The following is a 23,120-nucleotide window of genomic DNA, read 5'->3' as shown; positions in this document are numbered from 1 at the left end:
TTAACTTAAGGGGGCTGAATAATTTTGCACGCCCAATTTTTCAGTTTTTGATTTGTTAAAAAAGTTTGAAATATCCAATAAATGTCGTTCCACTTCATGATTGTGTCCCACTTGTTGTTGATTCTTCGCAAAAAAATACAGTTTTATATCTTTATGTTTGAAGCCTGAAATGTGGCAAAAGGTCGCAAAGTTCAAGGGGGCCGAATACTTTCGCAAAGGCACTGTATCTGATGTTAGAGAAGCTTCCATTGAAGAACACTCTCTGGGTTCTATTGGATAAATAACTCTCCAACCATAGCAAGTTCGTTTTTTCAATAACAATTTATGATCAACAACATAAAAGGCAGCATTGAAATATAACAATACAGCTCCAACTATCATCTTATTATCCATTTATTTTAACCAATCATCAGTCATCTGAGTTAGTGGAATACAAGTTGAGCGCTCCTCTCTATATGCATGCTGAAAGTCGTGTACTCTGAAAGATAGCATTGTATTTGGTCAAACAATCCTCTCCATCAGTTTACTAAGAACAGGCAGCAAACCGATTGGGCGGCTGTTAGAGCCACTAAAGGGGGTTAGAGCCACTAGAGCCACTATTTTTAGGCAGTGGAATGACTTTAGCTTCCTTCCACACCTGTGGACAAACACACTCCTTTAGGCTTTAGTTAAATATATACCAAATAGGGGTAGCAATACAGTCCCTACCATTCTCAATAGTTTCCCATCAAGGTTGTCTATACCTGGTGGCTCATCAGTATTGATGGATAACCATAGTTTTTCCACCTCTCTCACACTAACTTGACCAAATTCAAAACAACAATCCTTCTATTTCATTATTAGATATTTTATACAAAAATATGATGCTTCACTGTTCAATGTTGTCATTTCACTTCTGAGTTTCTCCAATTTACTAGTGAAATAGTAATTTAAATGATTGGCAATATCGAAAGCTTTTGTTACACCCATCAACTTCAACGAAAGTTGGAGATTAATTGGGTTTTCTGCCCGTGATATCATTGAAGGTACTCCAAAGTATTTTTCCATTGGGTTTTGTCATTTCTCAATTTACAGTATGCCAAAAATCAGCTGAGCAGCCGGACTTGTTTGCCACTTCTTTTGCATCATTTCTTTGAGCCAGACACATTTTCAATTCATCATCACTCCAGGAGCTCAAACAGTTCTCAGTTTCACAAAGAGGAACATGCTTTTCAACAAATGGCATGAATCATTTTTGCAAATACACCTGCTACAAACTAGATTTTTTGACAATCCCTTTGATGAAGGACTATATCTCCGAAACTCATCTGGAAACATTTACTAAAGGGAAGTTACCATCCATATCTGTCTCTTCACTTTCCCAGTTTATATTCAATGGAGTCCATCTGAGGGACTAAATATCTAACCCACAACAATAGTTGACTATAATAGAGCTAGACCACAACCAATCCTGACCCCAGTAAGACCCCAGATTGTGCATCATCATAGTTTACAGGAAGCAGATGCTTAGTTAGAACTACCAGTGGGTCTATTCTGTGCATCCTTGAACCTCCTGATCCCATTACAGCCCTTTCCACTTGTGGAGCTCTGAGCTGGGCTGTGTGTCAGAGCGGAGCCCCCCCTGGCCCTCAGCTGACTTCTGACCCACCAGGCACGCAGCTTTACACTGGCTCTGCTCTGTGATGATAACCTCTCCAGAGCCACACTTCTCCCCATGTGCCAACAGTAGAGTCCAGAGGTATGGCTTGGCATTTTCAGTAGCAGGGCATTGGCATGTACTCCACTGGACAGCTCTGGAGTGCATGCCTGTCTGTTGACTGTAGACCCAAAGCCAGCCACTGAGCATCTACTCTTGGGCGAAATGAAGTGCTCGGGTGGGGAGCTCTGCTTCTCAAGACCCACCGTCCGTGCAGTGGCATGAAACACTGAAGAATCAAGTCATTTTCTGGATGGGATATGGGACATCTCTTCAATGCCTTGGTGAATGGCAGAATATGGGAGGTTCACTTGAGTATATATATGTTTGAAAGTGGAAAAGCAGGCTAATGAATGAGGGGTCGAATAAGTGTTAGAGAGGGTGATGGTGAGGGTGAGTGGTGTACAATGTGCTCTTTGAGAACAGCTGCCATTCCAGAGTGAAGTGTTTATGGTTTCCATACTCACCTGGTGGACCGCGGACTGGATCCGGACTCAGGACGGGGGTCAATACGGACCGCACGTCCCGAGTAAAAAATAAATAATTAACACTTTCTATGTTTTGGGCATCGACCCCCGGTATCATACAACCACACATAAGACATTGAAGAACGCATACAATTGCAGGAAATTAGCTTTAAAACGGCAACATTTTCTCTCCGCCAAGAAGAGGGCTGTGCAGTTTGGGGTCCCATGGGTTGCGAGGTGGGGGTTTATTACTACGCCAATAAATTACATTATCCATCCGGACCTTTGCCACCTCGGAAATATGTATGACCAGAACTTCTCAAATAGTACTTGAGTACCCTGGTTAAGGTATACTTGACTATGTAGCAACTGAGAGATAGGGTTTTGGCACAGTATTTCTCCATTTGTAGGGTACTAAAGACCTTATAACCAAGAATGATGAGGCTTCCAGGCTAGGAAACAGAATGGTTTTCAGCAGAAGACAGACAATAGTGTGTCAAATGCATCGAACTACAGCTTTTCATACTCCATCAGAAAAGTGAAAAATGGTGGGGGGGACAGCCTCTATTTTTACTAATGCCATCAGCTGTAAGGACATTTCGTTGGCAACTTCGTTTGATGCTATACTTCTTAAATGTCAGCCACCAGTGCTTGCCATAACCCTGTATAGGCCACCAAAACACTGCCTCACTTTCTTTACAGATTTCTCTAAACTATTGTCTATTGTCTTTGAGCTCTATGGACTGTATCCAACATGTTACTGGGTCCATCAATAACCACAGCCATACTCTGGACCTGGTTATTACCAAGGGGCTTTCTATTGACATATCCTCTATTGTTGATGTTGCTTTATCAGATCACCACAGTGGATATTTTTACTAACCTGTTGACCATAGCACAGGGTAATACTGAACGCATTATTAAGAAACGCTATTTAAAAACTCTGAAGTTGCTACAGATTTTATTGAGTGCATGAACAATACTCCATCACCTATTCTGCAGTCCTCCTGTAGGATTTAGTTGACAACTTTAATAGGAAATGAAGGGCAACCATTGATGCTAGAGCTCCAGTAAGGATGAAAAAGGACACATCCAAATGGACAGTCTCTTGGCAGCGTTATCAGAAAGCCCAGCTTCTGCTACACAGACGATACACAACTTTACATTTCTGTGGCACCAAAGGATTTTAGCTCCAAAGATATATTATTAGACTGTATTAGTGATTTAAAGACTTGGATGGCTCACAACTTCAGCCTTCAACTTCAACTTCAAGTCAAGACTGAGGTACTTATTGTTGGAGCCAAAGCATACAGAGAGAATCTGGCCGCACATTTTAATTTCATGGGCAATAAAGATAAAACACCAGGTAAAAAACCTAGGCGCCATTTTAAATTCTGAACTCAATTTCTATTCACACATTAGGAATGTGACCAAAATAGCTTTTTACCACCTGAGGAACATTGCCAAGGTGCGGCCATTTCTCTCGCAGGCTAATACATAAAGATTCATCCATGCTTTTATTACAAGCAGGCTTGACTTCTGTAATGCTCTCCTGTCTAGTCTGCCCAAGAAAGCCATTGGTCAACAGTTAAACATACAGAATGCTGCAACACGGGTACTGACCACGACCAGAGGGAGAGCACATATTACACAGGTTTTAAGGCCTCTGCACTGGCTCCCTATGAGTTTTAGAATTAATGTTAAGATTCTTCTATTGGTTTTTAAATCAATCCACGATTGTGCAACCCAATACATGTCAGACATGCTTTTAAGTTATGTTCCTAGTAGGTCCCTCAGGTTCTCTGACACTGGCCTTTTAACTATCCCAACGCCTAGGACCAAGAGGCATGGAGAGGCAGCATTCAGTTATTATGCCCCCAGCCTCTGGAATAGCCTGCCAGAGAATCCACGGGGGGGTCAAAACTGTGGACATATTCAAAAGAGATCTTAAAACACATTTTTAGCATTGCTTTTCCTTAGGGTGCTTTATAGTGTTTCAGTTTTCATTGATATTCTTTCTGTTTTAATCCTCTTGTTTTTATCCTCTTGTGTAGTAAATATTTCAGTTTTTATTTTCATTGTTTTTATTTGTTTTCTTCCTGTGAAGCACATTGCGTAGCATTCCATGACGGAAATGTGCTGTATAAATAAAGCTTGATTGGATTTGACATCACACACTCTCTCTGACCCGCTGACTTAGTAGAACTCTCTAGAGCGAAAACAGTCAAAACAAGGGCAACTATTAAATACATGAAATTAATGAAAACAATAACTTCAAACAAATACATTTCTTAGTGCATATTTTCATATCAAACATGGTCGTGCATTTTTCTAAAAGAAAATCATTATTCCATGTCAATTATTTGTTATAGCAAAATGAAGCTACCTTACACAATCTCAGAGTGGTATTATCATAGAGCAGCACTATGACCTTGTTGGATAGTCCCTCGTTCCCAAATAATGAAAAACACATGACAATATTTCTACATTTACTGTACTTTTATAATGGGAGAATCGGGAGAAACATTACCCCATATCAAATGACTTGATGGACACACACTATACCCACATTCCCAAAATAAACCTCCTGATAGAGAAGTACTGAGATGAAGAGAAGGAGAACGAGGGTAGGAATGGACTGTCTGTATCCATGGAGATCAGCTCTAACCACTCTGGCATGTTCTCTCAGTAGGGCTTTCTCTGAACAGGAGAGATACAGTACACACACAATGAGCAGGGAAGTCTTTCTCTGAACAGGAGAGATACAGTACACACACAATGAGCAGGGAAGTCTTTCTCTGAACAGGAGAGATACAGTACACACACAATGAGCAGGGAAGTCTTTCTCTGAACAGGAGAGATACACACACAATGAGCAGGGAAGTCTTTCTCTGAACAGGAGAGATACACACACAATGAGCAGGGAAGTCTTTCTCTGAACAGGAGAGATACACACACAATGAGCAGGGAAGTCTTTCTCTGAACAGGAGAGATACACACACAATGAGCAGGGAAGTCTTTCTCTGAACAGGAGAGATACACACACAATGAGCAGGGAAGTCTTTCTCTGAACAGGAGAGATACACACACAATGAGCAGGGAAGTCTTTCTTGAACAGGAGAGATACACACACAATGAACAGGAGAGATACACACACAAAGTGAGCAGGGAAGTCTTTCTCTGAACAGGAGAGATACACACACAATGAGCAGGGAAGTCTTTCTCTGAACACACACAATGAGCAGGGAAGTCTTTCTCTGAACAGGAGAGATACACACACAATGAGCAGGGAAGTCTTTCTCTGAACAGGAGAGATACACACACAATGAGCAGGGAAGTCTTTCTCTGAACAGGAGAGATAATGAGCAGGGAAGTCTTTCTCTGAACAGGAGAAGATACACACACAATGAGCAGGGAAGTCTTTCTCTGAACAGGAGAGATACACACACAATGAGCAGGGAAGTCTTTCTCTGAACAGAGAGAGATACACACACAATGAGCAGGGAAGTCTTTCTCTGAACAGGAGAGATACACACACAATGAGCTTTCTCTGAGGGAAGTCTTTCTCTGAACAGGAGAGATACACACACAATGAGCAGGGAAGTCTTTCTCTGAACAGGAGAGATACACACACAGGGAAGTCTTTCTCTGAACAGGAGAGATACAGGCAGGGAAGTCTTTTTCTCTGAACAGGAGAGATACACACACAATGAGCAGGGAAGTCTTTCTCTGAACAGGAGAGATACACACACAATGAGCAGGGAAGTCTTTCTCTGAACAGGAGAGATACACACACAATGAGCAGGGAAGTCTTTCTCTGAACAGGAGAGATACACACAATGAGCAGGGAAGTCTTTCTCTGAACAGGAGAGATACACACACAATGAGCAGGGAAGTCTTTCTCTGAACAGGAGAGATACACACAATGAGCAGGGAAGTCTTTCTCTGAACAGGAGAGATACACACACAAAGTGAGCAGGGGGAAGTCTTTCTCTGAACAGGAGAGATACACACACAATGAGCAGGGGGAAGTCTTTCTCTGAACAGGAGAGATACACACAATGAGCAGGGAAGTCTTTCTCTGAACAGGAGAGATACAGTACACACACAATGAGCAGGGAAGTCTTTCTCTGAACAGGAGAGATACACACACAATGAGCAGGGAAGTCTTTCTCTGAACAGGAGAGATACAGTACACACACAATGAGCAGGGAAGTCTTTCTCTGAACAGGAGAGATACACACACAATGAGCAGGGAAGTCTTTCTCTCGTTCTCTCACCCACACGTATACAGTCATGTTGGGTTGTCACGATACCAGTATTGCGATACTACAATACCTGATTCTCCATGGCAAAAAGGAAAACACAAAGCAGACAACTTTATGTCAAATATTGTGTGTTATAGCTTGTTAAAGAAACATGTGATTCTGGGTGACAACATAAGGCTGCTTGTTTCCAACATTAGGACTGTTTTCCACCAGCACATTTAGTCTGCTTCATGTTTCGTTTCCTTGCCACGATACCTCGGAGTATCGCAACGCTGGTATCGTGACAACACTACATTCATTCTACACACACACATCACAACTGCTGCTACCAAACAGCTCAAACACTTCTCCCTCCTTCTCCAAATACACGTGTAAATATTGGACTATATAGTTTTCCTTCCGGTATTATACTTATGCTAAAATGTTTATTGTATTCTACTGCCATTTACTTTATATTCATATTCTTATATTGTGTTGTTGCATTGTCGAGACGAAATCTGCGAGTAAGCATTTCGTTTGATGATGTATACCATGTGTATCCTGTATATATGACCGATAACACTTGAAACGCACACACCCGCGTTATGTATGAAGATGTACCCACCTTGTTTGCTGTTCTTGCTGTGAAAGAAAAACAGTAAATGTTCAAAAGGTTGTCCTGGCAAGCAAACAACAATTAGCAATATCTCAATTGGGTGAACTCGTTAACAAACTTAACCTGGCAATGACTAAAAGGTAAAAGGACAGAGTCGTGGTGAACGAGAGACGCTCACCTGAGCTCAGGCGGGGTAGCATCACACACAAAGTGGCCACCATGACCAGGATGAATCCACAGCCAAAGAACAACCACAGCAAGTTCCAACTGTCAACCTCTGATAAAACACAACATCCAAAGTTTTATCAGTCAATGCAGTTTTTGTGGCATGTTCTCCTCTCAAAGCACACTACAGTATTGTATGTATTGGGGCTGCCATCAAGTGGCCATGAATTGGTGCTGCATACAGTATAGTACGTGTTTGGATCAATATCCTCTGAAGACTATATACACGGAGTATACAAAACCTTAAGAACACCTGCTTGACATAGCTTTGACCTGGATTCACCCGGTCAGTCTATGATCCCTTATTGATGTCACTTGTTAAATCCACATCAATCAGTGTAGATGAAGGGGGTGAGACAGGTTAAAGAAGGATTTTTAAGCCTTGAGACAATTGAGACATGGATTATGTATGTGTGCCATTCAGAGGGTGAATGGGCAAGGCAAAATATTTAAGTGCCCTTGAACGTGGTATGTTAGTAGGTGCCAGGCACACCGGTTTGTGTGAACATCTGTAATGGTGCTAGGTTTTTCATGCTCAACAGTTTCCCGTATGTATCAAGAATGGTCGACCACCCAAAGGACATCCAGGCAACTTCACTCAACTGTGTACAGCTGAAGTTGGAGGTTTACATACACCTTAACCAAATACATTTAAACTCCGTTTTTCACAATTCCTGACATTTAATCCCAATAAAAATTCCCTGTCTTAGGTCAGTTAGGATCACCACTTCATTTTAAGAATGTGAAATGTCAGAATAATAATAGAGAGAATGATTTCTTTCAGCTTTTATTTCTTTCATCACATTCCCATTGGGTCAGTAGTTTACATACACTCAATTAGTATTTGGTAGCATTGCCTTTAAATTGTTTAACTTGGGTCATACGTTTCCGGTATCCTTCCACAAGCTTCCCACAATAACTAAGGGTGAATTTTGGCACATTCCTCCTGACAGAGCTGGTGTAACTGAGTCAGGTTTGTAGGCCTCCTTGCTCGCTCACACTTTTTCATTTCTGCCCACAAATTTGATATAGGATTGACGTCAGGGCTTTGTGTTGGCCACTCCAATACCTTGACTTTGTTGTCCTTAAGTCATTTTGCCACAACTTTGGAAGTATGCTTGGGGTCATTGTCTATTTGGAAGAACCATTTACGACCAAGCTTTAACTTCCTGACTGATGTCTTGAGATGTCGCTTCAATATATCCACATCATTTTCCTGCCTCATGATGACATTTAGTTTGTGAAGTGCACAAGCCCAATCCCACGGTTGGGATTGTGTTCTTCGGCTTGCAAGCCTCCCCCTTTTTCCTCCAAACATAACAATGGTCTCCATGGCCATTTTTGTTTAATCAGACCAGAGGACATTTCTCCAAAAAGGACAGTATTTGTCCCCATGTGTGGTAGCAAACCATAGTCTGGCTTTTTTATGGCGGTTTTGGAGCAGTGGCTTCTTCCTTGCTGAGTGGCCTTTCTAGTTATATCAATATAGGACTCGTTTTACTGAGGATATAGATACCTTTGTAAATGTTTCCTCCAGCATCTTCACAAGGTCCTTTGCTGTTGTTCTGGGATTGATTTGCACTTTTCGCACCAAAGTACGTTCATCTCTAGGAGACAGAACGCGTCTCCTTCCCGAGCGGTATGACGGCTGCGTGGTCCCATGGTGTTTATACTTGCATACTATTGTTTGTAGAGATGAACGTGGTACCTTCAGGCATTTGGAAATTGCTCCCAAGGATGAACCAGACTTGCAGAGGTCTACAATTTTTTTCTGAGATCCTTGCTGTTTTCAAAGTTAAGAGGCAGTGAGTTTGAAGGTAGGCCTTGAAATATATCCACAGGTACACCTCCAATTGAAGTCAATTAAGCAAATTGAAGCTTCTAAAGCCATGACATAATTTTCTGGAATTTTTTAAGCTGTTTAAAGGCACAGTCAAAACTTAGTGTATGTAAACTTCTGACCCACTGGAATTGTGATACAGTGAATTATAAGTGAAATAATCTGTCTGTGAACAATTGTTGGAAAAATTACTTGTGTCATGCACAAAGTAGATGTCCTAATCGACTTGCCAAAACTATAGTTTGTTAACAAGAAATTTGTGGAGTGGTAGAAAAATGATAGTGGTAGATTTAAGGGCTCCAACCTAAGTGTATGTAAACTTCAGACTTCAACTGTATATTTAAAATATGCTTCTGTAAATCTGCAGAAATGTGTATGAACACATACTGTATCACTGTACGTAATCAGACTGGGTTGTAAGGTACTCAGCTGTGCCTGAGAAAAAGACCTTTACTTGAAGACTTCACGAGAAGTTCCTAAACCACCTAACCTGTGACGATGAGGGTGAAACTCTTGCGGATGGGCATCCGCAGGGAGCTGTGAGACACCCTGCAGAAGTACTTGGAGCTCGAGTCATGCATGGAAGCGTGGAGCAGGAAGAAGGCCGACAGAGAGTAGGTCCCGTCCTGGTGGTGGCGGTGGCTGGAGTACAGGACAGTGTCCAGCTTCTCTGGTAGGAGGCCTCCACCTCCACCACTGGGCTCCCTGAACCACTCCATCTCCACGTCCAGGGGGTAGTAGCCCTCTGCCTCACACACCACCTTCTGCTTCTCCGTTTCCACCAAGGAGATGACAGAGTCCACGTTCAAGGACACGCGAGGAGGCTCTGAGGGACCATGTCAGAAATGACTGCCATTACAATGAGGATGTTGGCGGTATATACCAGGTGATCAAAATGGCTAGTCTATGACACCTTTAATTGGTTGTTATGGTTATCAGGTCATAGATATGTACATATTCATACATGTGTATACCATATCAGGTAGTGATAATAAAAGTCATTTGTTTATCCTTTAAATTTTCAATGATAGCGCAAATGAGTGAGCAAAGTTTCAACAATTAAATGTAATCTGCCTCATGACCCGAGACCCCTAACCCCTCCACCTTACCCATGATGTGCAGAGCGATTTCATGGCTGCCAAACAGTGGAGGCACCGAGACAAGGCAGACATACGTCCCCTCGCTGCTCTGCTTGGTGAGGGGGAGCGTCAGGGATGCGTCGCCCCTACCGATGCCCTTAAGCTCCACCCCGCCCCCCTCCCTTTGGCCCGAGCGTCTGGAGTGGCTGAAGAGCCTGGTCCGTTCGCCGCGTTGTTGCAAACGCCATTCCACTGTCAGGTCGACTGCCTTGTGGTCCACGTCAAACTGACAGTGCAGGCTCGGTTGCTTCATTAGGCCCACCCACACAGAGGGAGTGCGGGTGAAGACTAGCATCGCAGCTACACACAGACACAGGTCACAGCCAAGGCAGGGCAGGAAGGGGGGCATGGGTTGCAGAGGAGGGAGAGGGAGGAATTTGGAGAAAAAAAGGGAGGTTATAGCTAGGGACTTATTCTGTTGTGTGTGACATAGACATACTGCACAGAATGTGACTCAGACTTTCAGGAGAGAGGAGTATTTTACAATTTACATGAAAATGTAACTCACACATAGATCATAACTCAAGATAACAACGGCCTAAAGTAAATAAACAAGGGTATAAAAGGAAACAATGACCCCAGGAGGTTGGCGGAGAGGAATAGGTGGAATGGTATCAAATACGTCAAAGACATGGTTTCATGTGTTTGATGCCATTCCATTAGCTCCGTTCCAGCCATTATTATGTGCCATCTTCCCCTCAGCAGCCTCCACTGACACACGCTACAGACTAGAGCAGTGCTTCCCAATCCTGTTTCAGGGGACACCAAGGGGTGTACATTTTTGTTTGTTGCCCTAGCACTAACACAGTTGATTCAAATAATCAATTTATCAAGCATTTGATTAGAATCAGGTGTTAGGGCTAGGCTCAAAACTCAAATGACCAGGAATGGGAAGCACTGGACCAGAGTACAGACTACATCTACTGCAGGGGTGTCATACTCATTGCACAGAGGGCCGAGTGTCTGCAGGTTCTTGCTAATGAGTGAGCTTAATTCATCAATCAAGTTTTGGGCTCCCAAGTGGTGCAGCGGTCTAGCACATCTCAGTGCTAGTGGCGTCACTACAGACTCTGGTTTGATTCCAGGCTTTATCACAACCGTCCGTGATTGGGAGCAAAATTGGCCCAGCGTCGTCCGGGTTAGGGTTTAGACGTCATTGTAATTAAGAATTTATTCTTAACTGACCAGCTAATACATTTTTTTTTAAATAAAGTGTTCAGAGAAAACTCGCAGACCCTCGGTCCTCCTGGAATGAGTTTGACATGAGATCTACTGCACAACAAATAGACAGAATCAAAAGTTTGAATTACTTGAGGTGGTTAGCATCTCTATGTCTGCGATGGCGGCCCAGTTGCGGTAGTCTGCCTGGCCAGGTGTGGGTGTGGCAGGGGTATGTCTGAGGAAGCTGGTGATGACGAAGAGGCCGTCGGTGTGCCGTAAGGTGCTGGTGAACCAGATATCGTGATCCTGGGCTCCTAAACCTGGCCAACGCACCTGGATACCCTCTGTGCTGTACCTGCGGATCTCACACTGCAGCTGGTGCTCCACTACTGCTCCTTCAATGTACTTCCTCATGTCCACCTTAGAGCCTGAACACACACGGTTTGAAGAGCACCTCTCAGTGTTGAAACACCAAACACCAGTGTAGAAAACATAACCAAATCTGACATTTGTTTAGCTGTTTCTCTCATTCACCTGTAACAAGGAAGGTGATGGCATTAGGGTTCAATGCACTGTCCCCTGGATGACCAAACTGCAGCCCAGCGTTTCTGTGTTGATACTGGGTTTCAGCATGTCCCTCATCATTGAACTTTACAAGTTCATCCACCAGCATACAAGGCAGCCAAGGAATCTGTTGTAAAGACTGGATGCCTGTCACCTCTGTCAAATAGATGAATAAGTAGAATAATCACAATGAGTTTAAAATGGAACTTCAGCTTTAAAAATCAATCATAATTGGAGGCTAACAAATAGTCCATTCATAAGAACTCGGAATGAACACAGCACGCGTGAAACCGTATGGGGAATGAAAAATACTCGCAAAAATAGTTCATAGGGTAGCCTACCTGCACAGAGAAATAAACAGATAACAATATTGACGTTTAAACGCATAATGTTACAAAACTGTCTTCCGGAGATGTCTTTCCCTGTGCCATTCGACTCCAAAGAACTTTCACTTTCATTTCTGCAATTTGACGCAAGTGAAAAAAAATAGAATCTGCTCGTGCAGCTGCCTGTAAGACAAGTTAACGTTAGATTTTTTTTACAATGGCTTGTAATAATAAACTAAATATCATCAGATAATATGTGAATGAGGAAGAAACTGTTAAAAACTGCAACTGAACATACACCCCCCCATACATCCATACCATGAGTGGCGCTGTAAAGTCACGAAAATACATTTCGTCGCTCTTCAATAAAAAAAAAATCCCGCCCACGTGACGTTGATGCGGACGTACGACGAGTTGTTTTGAATGGTCGAAAAAAAGTTCAACACGTTTATTTGATTGGTTTCTTGTCATATCGCCTTGGAAAGTAAGTATATATTTACATCTCTTAACTTGTCTCTTTTTATTATAAATCAATATAATAATTAAATGAACAAAAATGTGCACGTGTTCTTCGCTGTAGTTGGCTTGGCGTGCTGTTGGGTCCGGCGTGGATGACAAGGTGCACATTGAAGACTGAACTGCGCCTCACCCAAACACAATGATGACTCAAGGTAGCTATGAGATTTAACATGTTAGCTGTATAACTAGCGAGCTGACACTGACACACATTATTTACTGTCAGTGGTACCTGTAGTGAAATGTGTAGCGATGTGTTGGGGTAAAACCATTTGAATCACTTTTTGACAGGACACCTTTTGATTTGAACTAAACCTTTCATACATATTTGCCCATTTGTAGAAGTACGCAGAAAGTGATTTTTTGGGGGGGACCTGAATGGATAAACATTATAGATAAATGTGCTCAAAGTTGACCGATTTTGCAAACCTAACCATACCATGAGACACAATGCATTTGGAAAGTATTAAGACCCCTTGACTTTAATTTTGTTGTTGTTACAGCCATATTCTAAAATGGATTTATTTTCCCTTATCCACACACAATACCCCATAATGACAAAGCAAAAAGAGCCTTATAAATGTTTGCAAATGTATTACAAATAAGAAACCGATATCACATTTATGTAAGTATTCAGACACTTTACTCAGTACTTTGTTGAAGCACCTTTGGCAGCGATTACAGCCTTGAGTCTTCTTGGGTATGACGCTACAAGCTTTGCTTCTCTGCAGATCCTCTCAATCCCTGTCAGGTTGGATGGGGAGTGTTGCTGCACAGCTATTTTCAGGTCTCTCCAGAGATGTTAGATCAGGTTCAAGTCCAGGTGCGATTGCACTTGAAGAAACTTTCAACGTTATTGAAATGTTCTGGATTGACTGACTTTCATGTCTTAAAGTAATGATGTACTGCCATTTCCCTTTGTTTATTTGAGCTGTTCTTGTCATAATATGGACTTGGTCTTTTACCAAATAGAGCTAGCTTCTGTGTACCACCCTTACCTTGTAACAACAACTGATTGGCTCAAACGCATTAAGAAGGAAAAAAATTCCACAAATGAACTTTTAACAAGGCACACCAGTTAATTTAAATGCATTCCAGGTGACTACCTCATTAAGCTGGTTGAGAGAATGCCAAGAGCTGTCACGGCAAATGGTGGCTACTCTGAAGAACCTCAAATAAACCATTTTGATTTGTTTAACACTTTTTTGGTTACTACTTGATTCCATGTGTTATTTCAATGTAGAAAATAGTAAAAATAAAGAAAAACCCTTGAATGAGTAGGTGTCAACTTTTGACTGGTACTGTATGTTGTACCTTAGACCCTATTTTACATAATCTGGAGGTTGTCTTTTGACTGCCATAGGTTGAGACACAACATGCTCTTGAATACAGGGTGGGTGTCATGTTTTGGCTGATAAATGTACTAAGTTAAAATTTCAACTTTCAAATGGTACCACAAAGATGGTTGGGAGTCCACACATAAGAGAATGTTGACTTGAATGGGAATAAAGGTTTTAAATTACTGTTACTCATCATAGATAATAGAATAGATGTGACCATTTAAAGGTGCCACACAGAATTTTTATTTTAAAAAACTGCATTTGTAATTTAAAAAAATGTCCATAATATCTGCAGTAATAGTGGAATGATGGTGTGTCACAGTATTACTTACCTTCCAGTGTTGTGATATTCACCTATTGATTTCTTCTACCTGAGAGGCATCCAATGTCAAAATGGGAAAGCTGTTTTGACTTTATCTAGTTGAAATCGTGTCATGTGGCCAATGTAGAAATCACTCTGTCATTTTTTGGTTGCTAATATTCTACACTGTCGCTCAATTAAAAACCTAAAGTAAAAGGCTCAAGGGCAAGTCTCTGCCATGTTACGGGGAAATGGGATGCGGTGGAGGGTTGAGATTTTGTTTTCAATGCAGCATAGTGCCGTTGCAATTCACCTAGCTTCCACATGGGGGGAGAAATTACAAGTGTAGCGCCTTTCAGTTGACATTCGAATACGGGCGGATCAGCGGACATCTTTTGTGGTGGTAAGTTGAAGGTCAAATTGCAATGGTCTGAAGAATAGGTCCATTCTATTTCTATGATTGAAATGACACACACCCTGTATCCAAGAACATGTGTCTCAACGGAAGCTTGATGAAGACATGGATGTCTCATGGTATAGTGAGGTATGCAAAATGGGTCAACTTTCAGCTCCTTTATCCCTGGAATGTTTTGGCATTCGGTTACATGTATACGAAGTAATACATTTTTTTAAACAAAAGGGATGCTGTCAAAGTGATTAAATTCAAATGGATTTACCCTTGGCAACCTGGTTTCTGTACTGAACTAACTACTCTCTAGTCTACTCGTGTTCATTCTTTCTCACTGTTCTGCTTGTACTCTCAGATTCCTGGCTGAGCTGTGAGAAGACTGCCATTCTCCAGGGAGGCTTTCTGTTGGCCAACAGATTGTGCCAGCCAGCGTCACTCAGTGCCCTGCAGAAGGAGGACTGGAGTAAGGTTGGCCACCCAATTCTACAGGCTGTCAGAGAAATTTGTGGGCAGGAGCGTGGTAGCTGTCTGAGCAGTGTCCGCTGGAAGAAGAAAATCATCTGCGTCTTATGGAGCAAATTACTGGGGAAGGAGAGCGAAGAAGACATGGAAATCGGCTGGCGGGAGAATCCATTCTTCTCTCTGCAGAACAGCCTACCTGACATTAACCGCATAGTGCTGTTTGAGCTGGTCAAGTTGACAGGTTTCTCTCAGATCTATGTCCAGCTGCTGCTTTGCCTCCCATCAGCCCACCTGAGTGCAGAGCTGGGGGAGCTAGTTCAACATGTTACCCGAAACAGCACTGAGGAGGATGTCCGTGTCCTGCTGGAGGTGTGGTGGGAGCTGTGGAAGGGCAGGTGGGGAAGGCAAGAGGAGGACGACCTAGATAAGGTCTTTACTAACCGTTGGACCAGCCTCACCAACACCACCGGCCTTTCACCTCAGGCTGCCAAGAGGTTCAAATCAGACCCAGAAACCTCAACATCATCATCGTCCACCACTGATGTGCTGTCCATTCTTTTTCATGCTCTGGAGGAGATGAAAGAGCATCTGAGCACCTCTGACCTTTGCTACCGTGCCCTAACCAACTGCCTCGACTCCCTGTACACCTCACATCTGATAGACCAAGCTATCATCCTCCCAGCTGAGGTACAACTTCAGAGCCTGACTAGTACGGTGACTGTCAGAAAGAGGCATGCTGGGATAGAGAAGTTTGACCTGGTCCAGGTGATAAGCGAGGCCCGCAGTGACCTGAAGGCAGCCCACACACCCTCTCTGTTTAAACCCTGTGGAATGACACTAATGCAAGCCCTGCAGACAGTCTCACAGCTCACTCAGGCCTGGGAGAAGAGAGGGCTGCTGGAGATGACGGACAGCGGGGACCCCAGTGACTTGACACGCCGTTTGAAAAACAGTCTGACCAGAGTGCTCGAGTCCCTAGAGGAACGGTCCATGTCTGAGACCATGAATGAGGGTGAGCGGCAGACACTGAACAATGTGCAGAGCACTTTGAGAGGCTTGTTTGTCTCACTGTCCTTCCCCGACACAGAGAGCAACGCTGGGGAAATGGCCCACATTGCTGTAGCCATCATTAACCACCGCTTGGAGGGCTTCCAAGATTTCACTATGCTATTTGCCACTGAACTGAGCTGGTCCCTGAGCATGGAGGAGTGGATCAGCTGTCTGGAGAGAAACAAAAATGCATTCCAGCGAAAGGATATTGTCATGAAATTAGTCTCCACTCTCATTGCAAAGTGCCAAATGGATAGTGAAGTAGAGCACTGCAGAAAGCTGAAGGACATTATTGTGAACATTTTCGCAGAGCTCCCCTTAACTGAGAAAAACACAACATTAGCGGAAATGCTAACCTGCTCCAAGAGGGGTCTCCAGGGCTCTCTGCCCCTGGCTGTGATGGAGGGCTTTAGTGAGGAGCTCAACATGACGTTCAACTGCATCATCCAGGGTGGATCGGTGCAGAACAACCTCAGCTTGGCCGTGGCCGCCATAGCCCGCGTGGCCTTTCAGAACCCCGAGGCCACCCTGCGTCGGTGCTGCCATCTGGCGGTGGTGAACCATGGGGCCCACAGCCTCCTCTCCAACATACTCCAGCAGCTCTCAGGGCTGAGGGGCGGTGCCCCCGGTTGCACAGAGGGGACGGGCAGCTCTGCGGGGAGCTTACTGTGCAGCTGTCTTCAAGATACTGCCATGACTAAACTGTCCTCGGCTAAGGAGGAGGACCAGTTCCTGCACTTCCTGGTTGCACTTATGCAGCCGAGCATTTCGGAGAGCTTAGAGCGAGGCCAGAGTTTCCTGCACCCTGAAGAGGTTGTGTGTGCCTTCGTCCTGCCTCACCTCTCCCCCTCCTCTGGCTATAGCACCTGCAGCCTGGAGCTGTGCCTGCGTTTGCTCCACTCTGCCTTTTCTCTGGAATCCCAGGATCCATCTCCACACTGGGTCATGAACTGCTCCCCATTCCCCCTCCTCTACGTCCTCTGCCAGATTCTGAACGAGGGCTGCAGGTGCTGGGAGCTTCCTGTAGAGGGCGCACCCTGTCACTTATCCACGGAGTCCAAGGAGATGCTCGTCACTGTGCTGACTGCACTGGGCAAGGTGGTGGGACGAGAGGTGGCCTCAGCCCCCAACACCTGGTCCAGAGCCCTCTTCTGGCTCTACAATAAAGTGGAGGCCCTGGACTGGACTGTTCGCTTCCATCTGAAGGTAGTGTGGGGGGATCATTTCAAAAACGAGGTGCCGTCCTCACTGTTGGCTGTGTGCGAGCTGCCGGAGCAGGAGTGGTCTGGCCTAAAGTTGGCCCAGTATGGGCAGGGCACAGGGCTTCTGGCGTGGATGGAGTGCTGCGCTCTCTCTGACGAGGTTCAGAACACCATGCTGACCTCTCTGGCTCTGGACCAGCACCGGCCCGACGATGTCAACATGTTCAGCAAAGGCCTGCTGGTGGCAGTGACACAGACCCTACCCTGGTGCACTGTCGCCGAGTGGGGCAGGCTGCTGAGAGCAATGCGAGAGCTGCTCCGCTCAGGTCGTCTCCACGTGCCTTACTCACTGGAGTACGTGGACTTTCTCCCCCTGCTGGACCTGCGGCCGTTCTCCGGCGAGTTGCGTCTGTCCGTGCTACTGCTGCGTGTCCTCCAGCTGCTCTGCGGCTCCAGCTGCAAAGACTGGCTGCCCGGCCAGGGCTGGGCCCACGTGGGGCTGCTGTATGCCAGCGCCATGAGAGAGGTCATAGACTCCCTGAGGGGAAAGCTGTCGCCGTCTTCCTCCAACACCTCACCCAAAGACTCAAAGGTAGAGAGGGCAGCTACCACCACTGCCAGCCAGGAGGTGCTGTTTGTACTGAGCCAGCTCTTCTGTCATGTTCAGCACGTTCAGGTGATGATGCCCGGCGGGCAGTGCGAGTCTCTGTTCCTGTGTGCCCTGGAGATCCTGACTCACTACGAGGCAGTGCTGGCCACACACCCCAGCAGCAGCTCCCACCTGGAGATCGAGAACACTCGCCACTTCTTCACCACCATCACAGACAACCTGGAGAGCGCCGAGATGAAGGCCGTGTTGCATCAGAAAATTGCTCAGCTGTCGTCTTCGGGTTGATGTACTTTTTCAGACAGCACTTGAATGAGGGTTTATTGTTTCCAGCCTCAAATAAAAATGTGTTCTGACCTTGTGTTGAAAATACAATTCTTTTTATTTTCAATAAAAATAAAAAAAACGGACAAATTGCATGTCTTTCAATTGTTTATTAATCAAACAATAGTTTGGGGGTGGAAAGTTATCCTGATAAATCACTAAATATTCTGTAGTCTGTAGTAGTACAGACAGTATAACACCCTGACCCCTGAGAATTTTGATAAATACTGGTCATTTTGTATTGATAGGCAGTTGCAGATCCTAAATTCCACACAGACTGTTCCTTCAGAGGGAAGGATTGAAATAACTGCTAACTCATAGCATGGAAGACCAGCAGCAAAAGAAGCATAATTGACATTACATGTTGCTAACCATAGAATTAGATGGCAACTCTAATCTGTTTTTGAGCCATCTTTGTGAGCAAGTTGACCCTTTGACCTAGTCTGACGCAGGTAGAGGCGATAGGCCTTGTGACACAGAAGCACAAACCAGTAGATCTGAGGTGCCAGTATGGATAGGTTGGCTAAGTTACAGTGGAGCGGTAGATGGAAAGGCACTTTGTGGAAGGGAATGGTGTACTGCTGACCATACACCCAGTACATGTAGGGGAAGAGCAGGATACGGCAGGTGAAGAAACTCAGCAGAACCATCACACCGTTGACTCTGTGAAGCCATGAGTCCTCTAGTCCCAACTACAGAGGAAAATATAGGAAACGTTTACTGATTGTACAGCGAGTTATAGTACACTTAATACTATGCTCAGTCTTCCTAAAGCACAACAAAAACAAAGGGGTTTATGAATCTGGGTGTGGCTTTACCTGGATCAGAACCTTTCCTAATGAGACAAAGGGAGTGCTGAATTCCGCCATGAAGAAACATCCAATGAAGAAGTCTCCACCTAGACCAGTCCTAAGGAACTGAGAAAAAAAACAGCACTATATGAATATTAAACACTAACTTACTGAGAAATGAGCACAGTCAGCTTTTGAGGATGATACGGCAGATTCTCAATAACAGAAACTGGACTATAGTTAAGCAATAAGGCCTGAGGGGGTGTGGTATATGGCCAATATTCCACGGCTAAGGGCAGTTCTTAAGCACGACGCAACGCAGTGCCTGGATACAGGCCTTAGCCGTTGTATATTGGCCAAATACCACAAACCCCTGAGGTGACTTATTATAAGTTGGTTAACAACGTAATTAGAGCAGTATAAATAAATGTCATACCAGTGGTATACGGTCTGATACACTACGGCTGTCAGCCAATCAGCATTCAGGGCTCGAACAAACCAGTTTATAATGACAAATTTCAACTGCCGTTGTAACACATCAGACCTAACGTTACGGTCCAGTAATGTTTGTGATCCTTCCTCACCAGAATGGTGGGCATGAAGACCGTGAGGAGGACCATGTGATGGACAACCAGCAGGGGATGCCGGAGGAGGAACAGCTTGATGGTAAGGAGGGAGTGCTTTCTGTATGCCTCGTGCCCTTTTACCTTTTGACAGTGGTAGTTACTCAGATACATGGCGTAAATATCAAACGCCATGTAAGGGGCGCCAAACCACACAAATTCATTGGTCAGTCTGTGCCTAAAGAAGATGGTGACATACCGGTACATTAGGATCATGACGAAAGTAAGTACTTACACTCAATTCTTTTGTTGTTGTGCGAAACAAAAATAAATGTTACTTCATCCTTATAAAAATCACAGAATCCTCTTCCTCCACCAAATGCAACTTTGGAGCTTTGAGTAAAGTATTATAAATAGGTCCCTGTGTTTTGGTTAATCATGTCACATGACCTGGATTTGAACATTTATTTAAAAAAGGTCCCGAACAGTCATTCTGATTCCCATGTAAAATAACCTTTTGAGTGACTAAAATAAATCACCCATTAAATATTTGCTTTGGATAAAAATACTCAAAATGTTGAGAAAGACAGGCTGAGTGGGCGGGGAGCATATATTCATGAGCTCGCCTTGAGTGACAGCTCTTTGAAACACCCATGTCAAGCAACTTGGATGAAGTGTTGCAGTAAAATCGTCAAGCAAATTTGGTGATAAACAAAGCAAATCAAACACTGAAATTGCATCGATGATGTCATACATTTTCTTATACATCTTCCATTTGGCACGTCTCTTGTGAGGCGGTTCACAGCAGCACTGACAGGTGTTGACCTGACAATGGCGTTGGGAGTTTTGAACAACCGCCCCACCCCCCCTTTTGTTCCATGCTGGCAGAAGACCTAGCTAACCAATAAATAGCTATCCCCAGACAGATGAAAGGGGAAACATAAGTATCTTTGCCATAGATTAATAGGGTCAACTTTTAATTCTGTTTGCCGAGACCCTACAGTGACATTTTGGCACCAGTCGAGTAGCCATCTCGCTATATAAACCACGGCCATCTGCAAACAAGCCTTCTTTGATGTTGGTTACAAGACGGTACTTATGACACAGGGTAGGGGATCGACCAGTAACTTTATCATTGTGGAAGCAACAGTCATTTTTCATGCTTTGATCTGTTTTCATCCAAGTATCATCACATTTTATGAAAACATGATTTGACTGTTAGTGACCGTTAAAGCTTTTTCAACAAACTGACCCCTTTTTATGTCAGATGGTCCAGAACCATCCTTAGACAATTGCTTTAATTTTTGGTGTAATTCTAATTTCAGGAAAAGGCAGGAAAATCTAGGTCATGTGACATGATTCACCCAAACGCATGGCCCTAATTATAAAGTGTAATTCTTGAGCGGTGACAAACTACATCATAAACTAATCATCAATGCCAGCTGACTAGTCAGATATTTGTAGGCTTATAAAGACTATATAATACCAATACTACTGCACAGTGCACTTAGAAGCCTACCTATTCTAATCTATAACCTGTGTTTGGTATGAGATGATCATGTATAGAGTACTATGAATATTTGAGATACAGTTTCAGTCACTAAGGAAATAAACACAGCAAACCCCTGCTGATAATGAGAATATGATCATTGGGAATGGTTGTGTAAATTGACCACAGTGTTAAGATGGGGGGGGGGATTGATCTCTAGAGATCACTCTAGTGATGGGGACGTATACATGTCAGTCTTGTATCTGAGTGTACTACTGCCTCTGCCCCCAAAAGCTTGTTTTTATGGCACCGGGGGTAGTGCATTCAGCCGGCAAACAAAAGTACCACTGGTAAGTCTCACTCAGAGGAGAGGGGAGGAGATGACTCAATCACGACAAGTGATTGATTGCTGGTTTGATGGCAATAATCAAAATATACATTCTTACCTGTCATACATCACATCACTGGAGGCAGTAGCAATTATGAACCCAACAATAGCAGCCAGAGTGGCATGGATGGAGGACACCAACCTTGCAAAGAGATGGGATATATGATGAGGCTATGAAAGTGCACACAATTGGTTATTCATTTGTTCTGATATTAATTTAAAATAAACACATTTCTATTTATTGGCATGCCAGTTAAAGGGTTAAGTAGACAATATAGGCTACATTTCAGTGATTGTATATTTATAGATAGGCTATATTTGGTGTATTATAATGATATTACAAATATTGCAGGGGGTACAGAAGAGGTATTTGGCCCATCCACACTTCGTCAAAAACAATGGATTATTTTCAGATAAGGCATTTTTTCGGTTACATGTAACTTTTTATTTAGACCTATTCTGGAAGTCCATCGGCTGTGGCGGCTGTAATGACCATAGTTGCTCAGTGAAACTCCATTATTTGGTAAGTACCGAACGTATTTTGACATTATTAAGCTTGAAAAGCTGGTGAATTGCAAGTTGGATGGCTCCTGGGTTTAAAGGAGAATCGCCAAATTCAATGTCTCCTGTAAATCCAGGTTGTGGTTCAGTCTGATAGATTGATCTCCGGAGTTGTTTTGATATAACTAGACATCTGCTCACTGAAATAACTGTTGTCAGTTACTAGTGAAGTCATTCAATAACAACAACTAGCTAGGTTATGCATATGTAAATATTACTGTAATAAAACCTACCTTTCGCTGACCACAAACACATCTGCATCATTCCAATTTTTGAAAACTGATTTAAGCACTTTCCTGGATATGAAGAACAATCCCGGGAAAAATGCAGTGCCCCAAGCTAACATAAACATGATACACTCGTATGAACCCGCCTCAAGGTCAAAGTGCGAGGAAGCAGGAAGAGAACTTTCACGGTGCAGATGCAAATTAATAGTAGCTGTGCGTTTTAAGTTCAGCTACTATTAAAATAATGCGCAGAGACTTTCCTGTTTTTCAATGAGGAAACCTTCAAAATAAAAGCCCTCATTTCTAAACATTGCAATGTAGATTTAAAAATATATTAAAATGAATCAGTGGCCAATTGTATTATGCTAATAAACAAATATAACAAGGAATTTATGAAAACAATGAAAAAAATGACTCATATTTTAAAAAATATGTTGAGACTGGTATATAATAATTGGATGTAAAAAAAAAAAATGTTTAGAGATAAAAGAGGGGTTGGAAGTACTTATTATTAGGGTCTCTACTAACCATATATTATTTTTAGGGGCACTGTGGTCTAAATATCCAGCAGCACTTCGTACTCAGCTTATTTCATTGCCCCCGATGCAA

At 43.4% G+C, this 23,120-nt stretch overlaps 3 protein-coding genes across 3 annotated transcripts; 1 reads left to right on the top strand and 2 right to left on the bottom strand.

Moving 5' to 3' along the window:
• Nucleotides 1-4,436: 4,436 nt before the first annotated feature.
• Nucleotides 4,437-12,596, bottom strand: LOC112265163 (tapasin-related protein). The gene is made up of 8 exons (XM_024442248.2): nt 12,297-12,596; nt 11,926-12,111; nt 11,541-11,819; nt 10,201-10,530; nt 9,582-9,917; nt 7,205-7,303; nt 7,036-7,052; nt 4,437-4,863 (listed from the first exon to the last, which is right to left on the bottom strand). Exons 1-8 carry the CDS (start codon nt 12,340-12,342, stop codon nt 4,849-4,851), a joined length of 1,308 nt encoding a protein of 435 aa, XP_024298016.1. The 5' UTR covers nt 12,343-12,596; the 3' UTR covers nt 4,437-4,848.
• A 45-nt stretch (nt 12,597-12,641) lies between these two features.
• On the top strand, nt 12,642-18,529 carry LOC112265162 (gem-associated protein 4). The gene is made up of 3 exons (XM_024442247.2): nt 12,642-12,765; nt 12,862-12,952; nt 15,203-18,529. The coding sequence occupies exons 2-3, from the start codon at nt 12,940-12,942 to the stop codon at nt 18,454-18,456; spliced, it is 3,267 nt and encodes a 1,088-aa protein (XP_024298015.1). The 5' UTR covers nt 12,642-12,765; nt 12,862-12,939; the 3' UTR covers nt 18,457-18,529.
• Nucleotides 18,530-18,587: 58 nt separating this feature from the next.
• Nucleotides 18,588-22,719, bottom strand: LOC112265164 (TLC domain-containing protein 3A). The gene is made up of 5 exons (XM_024442249.2): nt 22,518-22,719; nt 21,782-21,865; nt 19,868-20,084; nt 19,311-19,409; nt 18,588-19,184 (listed from the first exon to the last, which is right to left on the bottom strand). Exons 1-5 carry the CDS (start codon nt 22,634-22,636, stop codon nt 18,885-18,887), a joined length of 819 nt encoding a protein of 272 aa, XP_024298017.1. The 5' UTR covers nt 22,637-22,719; the 3' UTR covers nt 18,588-18,884.
• Nucleotides 22,720-23,120: the final 401 nt, after the last annotated feature.

The sequence above is a fragment of the Oncorhynchus tshawytscha genome, linkage group LG13 (genome assembly GCF_018296145.1).
Source record: "Oncorhynchus tshawytscha isolate Ot180627B linkage group LG13, Otsh_v2.0, whole genome shotgun sequence".
NCBI lineage: Eukaryota > Metazoa > Chordata > Actinopteri > Salmoniformes > Salmonidae > Oncorhynchus > Oncorhynchus tshawytscha.
The sequence above is the reverse complement of the archived record's forward strand: the minus strand, read 5'-3'. Positions and strand labels throughout refer to the sequence as shown.

What these genes read in the sequence shown, in the direction of transcription:
- LOC112265163 (XM_024442248.2), bottom strand. Translation starts at nt 12,342, where the DNA reads ATGCGTTTAAACGTCAATATTGTTATCTGTTTATTTCTCTGTGCAG. An exon ending in AATCGCTCTGCACATCATGG is followed by an intron (nt 9,918 to 10,200) that starts GTAAGGTGGAGG and finishes ATGGTCCCTCAG; the next exon opens with AGCCTCCTCGCGTGTCCTTG. An exon ending in TTTCACCCTCATCGTCACAG is followed by an intron (nt 7,304 to 9,581) that starts GTTAGGTGGTTT and finishes GTGTTTTATCAG; the next exon opens with AGGTTGACAGTTGGAACTTG.
- LOC112265164 (XM_024442249.2), bottom strand. Translation starts at nt 22,636, where the DNA reads ATGTTTATGTTAGCTTGGGGCACTGCATTTTTCCCGGGATTGTTCTTC. An exon ending in AGTGATGTGATGTATGACAG is followed by an intron (nt 20,085 to 21,781) that starts GTAAGAATGTAT and finishes CATCTTCTTTAG; the next exon opens with GCACAGACTGACCAATGAAT. An exon ending in TCTTCATGCCCACCATTCTG is followed by an intron (nt 19,410 to 19,867) that starts GTGAGGAAGGAT and finishes TTTTTTTCTCAG; the next exon opens with TTCCTTAGGACTGGTCTAGG.